Source organism: Brachyistius frenatus, unplaced genomic scaffold (assembly GCF_029030835.1).
Source record: "Brachyistius frenatus isolate BFR_SWC_R1_liver_20210118 unplaced genomic scaffold, ASM2903083v1 Contig_19, whole genome shotgun sequence".
Taxonomy (NCBI): Eukaryota; Metazoa; Chordata; class Actinopteri; family Embiotocidae; genus Brachyistius; species Brachyistius frenatus.
In genome coordinates, this window is record NW_027210618.1 from 4,375,204 (window position 1) to 4,381,203 (window position 6,000).

The 6,000-nt window shown below is 41.1% G+C and overlaps 1 protein-coding gene across 3 annotated transcripts in view; it reads right to left on the reverse strand.

Moving 5' to 3' along the window:
• Window positions 1–1,760, reverse strand: part of LOC138619126 (AP-3 complex subunit beta-2) — a 48,131-nt gene extending 46,371 nt beyond the window's left edge. For all 3 annotated transcript variants that reach the window (XM_069695383.1, XM_069695381.1, XM_069695382.1), the window contains exon 1: window positions 1,506–1,760. In XM_069695383.1, coding sequence (XP_069551484.1) covers window positions 1,506–1,618 — 113 coding nt within the window. In that variant the 5' untranslated portion in view covers window positions 1,619–1,760. The remainder of the gene's footprint in view (window positions 1–1,505) is intronic.
• Window positions 1,761–6,000: the final 4,240 nt, after the last annotated feature.

Genomic DNA, 6,000 nt, shown 5'->3' on the forward strand with positions numbered 1-6,000 from the left:
CACTGTAAATAATCAATGGCTATTGTTTTGGCATTTTTTACTTTGAGAGTAGAGCTGGACAGGAAACAAGGAAAGAGAGAGAGAGAGAGAGAGAGGGGTGTGACGTGTAACACATAATCAAACACACTGTCTGGATGTCTCACACTGCAACAAAATGTCAAAATGTTGGCAGGTTCGAGCCTCCTGAATGTCATGTTTGTCTTACATTACGGTAGTCAGAATATCTTTGGGTTAAGAATCTATTGTTTGGACCTTACTTTTTGGCTGTGGGAACTTGTGTCTGGCATTTTGAACTTTTTTCTGATGTATTAAAGACCAAATAATAAAGGAATACAACACATATTCCCCAGATTAATCAGTAATGAGACTAAACTGTTGGTTCATTTTTTAATTATACTGTGTGCGTAGAAGTGCTTAAATGGAGCAACCTCTATTCTCTGTTCTTTTGCAACCCTAAATCCATCGTCACTTGCTCAGCTCACTGGACTCACAGCGTTTAGTGGTCCCTTTGACTTTTAGGGCCGACTGGGTCGTCTCAGTGGCAGCTCTAAAACTTTGGAACAGCCTCCCAATCCAGATCAGGTTGTCAACTTCATTACAATGTTCAAAGCTAAATTATTTTATTTTTTTCTCGCATTTCCAGATTCGGGGTTCATTTTAACATAATTATATATAGGCCTATATAGGCTATATATTTCTTTTTTGCATTACTAGTGCCCATGTACGTTGTATATCCTCATGTGTTGCTCTGGCCTATTATTGCTTATATGGCTTATTAGGACTGTTTATTGCTTATTTTGTCTTTAATGGCTTTAATGTTTCACATCTTTGTTTAATGTTGTGCAACAACTCCTGTATTTAAAATATGCTATATGAATAAAATGAACTTGACTTTTACATCATTATTATATGTGTATTATTATGACAGTGTTGGTCTGGCTATTGTGCAGATACCTCTATATGTAACAAGACAATAAAAAAAAAAAAAAGGACAATAAAGACCAACTGGGATAACAGAAGCTCTTAAGAAAAAGATTCAAGTGTGTTTCAGGTCCATGTGAGCTGCTGCCGCTGTCCAGCAGGGGTGGTGCTGAAACGCTGGAGCTGAGGCCTGACATCACCTCTGACAGGCCGTCCACATCTCACCTCACAAACACGACCATATAAACATCCTAAACCTCGCTGCTTTACAACAAAGGTGATTGAAAAGACATATATTAAAAGCCAACACCAGCAGCGGTGCCGCCATGTCTGCCTGAGCGGCCGAATTACGGTCTGAGATTCACGACCACAAAACGCCGCTTTCAATCACGGGCCTAACAGCAAACTAAGTTCAGTCGGCCTGCAGGCTGTGTGTGTGTGTGTGTGACATTAAAACACACTTCCTTTGCACCTTAACAGACAGGGAACTGCACCCACACTGCACCACCCCCGCCATCGGCTGCCCCGGTAATATGGCAATATGACAAACGAAAAGCGCAGCACCGAGGCAGGTGGCTCCGTACCTTTTGTAGTCGGAGGAGAAAATCCCTCCGCTCGCCGGATCGTGACCATATTCAGGCTCCCCGACACTGGAGGAGCCCCCCTTCTCATCGTTGAAAGCAGAGCTAGCGGACATGGCCGTGTCTTGATCCTGTTTTTTTTTTTGTTTGTCTTTTTTTTCTTCTCGGCCTCACTGAGCAGCGATGGAGATTTAGTGCAGAAGGCAGCAGGACATACGGCTCTTAAAGGCGCACAGACACCGCCGTTATCTCCGGGATGCAGAGGGGGATGATGGGTGGAGGAGGAGGGGGAGCGATGATGCTCTGGTCACGTGGGGTTGTTTTTTTTTGACAGCGTCAGCTATACAGCTACAACCATAATTGTAGTCCTAAAAGCCGAAAGTGCTTGGACGTTTTCCCGTGTTTATTACCCACAAGTAACCACATTTAATTAAGTATTGTTATTTTTGAGTTATGAAGTAATTACGTCTTCTACAATTTTATTCGTGCACTCCACACTAGTCGAGGGCAGATATTGTCCTCTCATTTAAATTCATAATATAAAACATAATTAATCGTGCATTTCTATAGATTCAGATGATAATTGAACATGATATTCAACATGCGAATGTCTGTTAATGAATGGAGAATGAGATCCATCCATTATCTATAACTGCTTTATACTGAACAAGGTCCCATCTGATTTTGGAGGATGTTGATATTGTCATATTTTTCATTATGAAAATTGGCTAATGTACTCAAGTATTTTTGCTTCATTCAATTTAAATCAATTTATTAAGTTATGGGTCCACACACGAAAAACAAGGCTATCACATGTCAATTTAACCAAGGATAATTGTTTGTTCAACTTTTCTCCAAATTTGGAAGCGTGCACCTACACATATTTAAAACCATGCAAATATTTTACTCCTGATTAATCATACAAACATTAAAGATCTACGTATTCTGACCCTTTGCTGGAGTTTTTCAAACTGTGGTCACATACGTCCTGTTTACATTAAGGATGAAGCTAAATAATTTAATTACTTTCTGAATTGTCTGTATTTGAGCACTCTGTAAGACAAACAGGTTCTCTGTCAGGGAATAGCCAGTCAAATATCACTAAAACCATTATGTTCTAGTACCAAGTAACAGGTGAATAAATACACAAGTATAACTGTTGAGGTTACTGTCAGTGTGACTATGTGATGTGTTGTTTTTTTTATTATGGTTGGTAGTTAGAAGTATTAATAGGATTACTTATTCCGTTAAACATCTGAAACAGAGACAGCTGCGTTGCAGTAAGCTTAGGAACAGACGCATCTCATATTTACTGCCATCTAGTGTACAATTACACGTAATGTTCCTTCATTATCTTCAAGCCTTTTTTATTAATGTCTTCAACCAGTCACCGGACAAACCCTTCATCACTCAGACATAACACATAACAACAATTCATATCTCAGAAAGTAGATTTGAGTAGCGATCTGAACTTGAGTACAATTCTAATTTCTTTGTGCTGAGTACTTCACAGCTGCAGTTGCTTCATATTTTTATTCAGATAAAGCCAACACATACAATAAGTTGTTGAGTAAAACCATGCTCCCCCCCCCTCACACATTTAAATGCTTATTTATAAACCTAACAGGGTAGAATTATTCAATATTTAACAATTAAACTAATCTATTGTTTTACACGCTGATGCAATATTAACAATATATCACGCAACAAATAATAAAAAAAAAACACACAAAAAAAGAAAACAAAAAGAAAGAAAACATTTCTGTACTTTTATTTCAGTAAGAAGTCAGTTTCAGGTTGGTATCGCGAAGTGTTCATCGAAAACGTGGAGTGAAGCGGAGAGGACGCACACCTGTGTGAGTCTAACTTCACCAGCAGGCTGCTGTCTCCAGTAACTGACAGTGGCGCGAGCCTTCGTCCGTTGTTCTCCCACAATGGAGCGAAAGTAGCTTCGAGCCTCAAATAAAAGTCCTGGACGAACACAAACAGACACTCCTGAGAAACAAAGATGGACAAAACTAGTCTGAGGCGTAATTCGTAAGTTCACCGTTTCATAAAATGTGATTTTTTATTTTTTTTAACCGAAAAATCTCAAATTTAATCTCAAGAGAAACACTGAGCCTGCCTGAGCTAGCTGTGAGCGGTCAAACCCCACATTTTTTTTTTTTTTTTTTTTTTATATTCCTCGTGTTTTCCTTCCAGATCTTCTTCAACATTTTACTCAGGGTCAGACACTCACCGAGGCAGTCAAGGGTCGAGACACCAATGGAGCTCCCCGACTTTTCGCTGTCGGAAACAGGGGATCCTGGGCAGAAAAAGAGGAAAAGACGGCCAGACGGCAGCCCGCAAGCTTCGGGTACGTAACTTCAACCGGAAACGACCTGTGGGTGTAAACTCCTCGTTTCCTGTCTCGGTCGTGATGGTGTGATGGTTTCATAGTGGTTGATGTGTTGATCGAGCTTGTTTGTTTGGTTAATATAAATAAACACCTGTGGGTGACGTAGGTCTGGGGGGGGGGGCGTGACGTAGGTTGGTGCCGAGAAGTGTGGATCCAGTGAAGTTCAGATGTTCACCATCAAGACTCCTCACAGGTCCAGAAAGGGTTCAAACTGTCAGCGAAACGTCTCCCACGTCTGAAGCACGTTGATGTCTTCAGGATCAGGACTCTACTGAATGACTCGCTTCCTTTCTTGCTGAGTAGGAATCGGTCCGGAAACGAACACATCTTGAGATCGATGGTCACTTGGTGTTTTCAGCAGCACGGTGAAATCTTTTTCCAGAGTCTCTTTCCCAGGATGTCAAAAGACCCCGTGTGGATCACAAGTCTCAGACTTCTTGGACGAGTCGAGAGGATAACTGGTAGTAGGTCCATTCACTCTTTAACAGTTGTGTTGTCCAAGCACAGATTTCCGGTGTTTGCCATTTTAACATGCTTGGTTTTGGCGTCCCCTGTCAGAATAGCGCCCGGTTCCTTTGTTCCTTTGTCTCTTCTGGATCTCCATCTAGCAGTGGTTTCGGGGCTGTTTCTCTTGCTTCGATTAGCCTCATTGCTGTTGGTGTAATTACCAGTTTCCACATACTTAGTGTCTTCGCACACTTCGCTCTGAGTCGGTGGCTCGTACCTGGTGTTCAGAGTTCCAGTGGTGGAGTGAGCGTTGGAGCTGTGTTCTTCATGTGTTCCTCATATGTTCTTCATGTGTTCCTCATGTGTTCTTCATGTGTTCCTCATATGTTCTTCATGTGTTCCTCATGTGTTCTTCATGTGTTCCTCATGTGTTCCTCATGTGTTCCTCATGTGTTCCTCATGTGTTCTTCATGTGTTCCTCATGTGTTCTTCATGTGTTCTTCATGTGTTCTTCATGTGTTCCTCATATGTTCTTCATGTGTTCCTCATGTGTTCTTCATGTGTTCTTCATGTGTTCTTCATGTGTTCCTCGTGTTCTTCATGTGTTCCTCATGTGTTCTTCATGTGTTCCTCATGTGTTCCTCATGTGTTCTTCATGTGTTCCTCATATGTTCCTCATGTGTTCCTCATGTGTTCCTCATGTGTTCCTCATGTGTTCCTCATGTGTTCTTCATGTGTTCCTCATGTGTTCCTCATGTGTTCCTCATGTGTTCTTCATGTGTTCATGTGTTCTTCATGTGTCATGTGTTCTTCATGTGTTCTTCATGTGTTCTTCATGTGTTCTTCATGTGTTCCTCATGTGTTCTTCATGTGTTCCTCATGTGTTCTTCATGTGTTCCTCATGTGTTCCTCATGTGTTCCTCATGTGTTCCTCATGTGTTCTTCATGTGTTCCTCATGTGTTCTTCATGTGTTCCTCATGTGTTCTTCATGTGTTCCTTATGTGTTCCTCATGTGTTCTTCATGTGTTCCTCATGTGTTCCTCATGTGTTCTTCATGTGTTCTTCATGTGTTCCTCATGTGTTCTTCATGTGTTCTTCATGTGTTCTTCATGTGTTCCTCATGTGTTCCTCATATGTTCTTCATGTGTTCCTCATGTGTTCCTCATGTGTTCTTCATGTGTTCCTCATGTGTTCCTCATGTGTTCTTCATGTGTTCCTCGTGTGTTCCTCATGTGTTCCTCGTGTTCCTCATGTGTTCCTCATGTGTTCCTCGTGTTCCTCATGTGTTCCTCATATGTTCCTCATGTATTCCTCGTGTTCCTCATGTGTTCCTCGTGTTCCTCATGTGTTCCTCGTGTGTTCCTCGTGTGTTCCTCGTGTGTTCCTCATGTGTTCCTCGTGTGTTCCTCGTGTGTTCCTCGTGTGTTCCTCATGTGTTCCTCATGTGTTCCTCGTGTTCTTCATGTGTTCCTCATGTATTCCTCATGTTTTCTTCATCTGTTCTCATGCATCTAATTTCTTTTCTATATTTTTAAATGTTCTTTATATCTTGTTTTTATGTCAAACACTGCATGTCTTGCTGTATGAAAGGTGCTATAAAAATAAAATGTATTAATATTATTATTATTATTATTATGAATATGTGACTGATG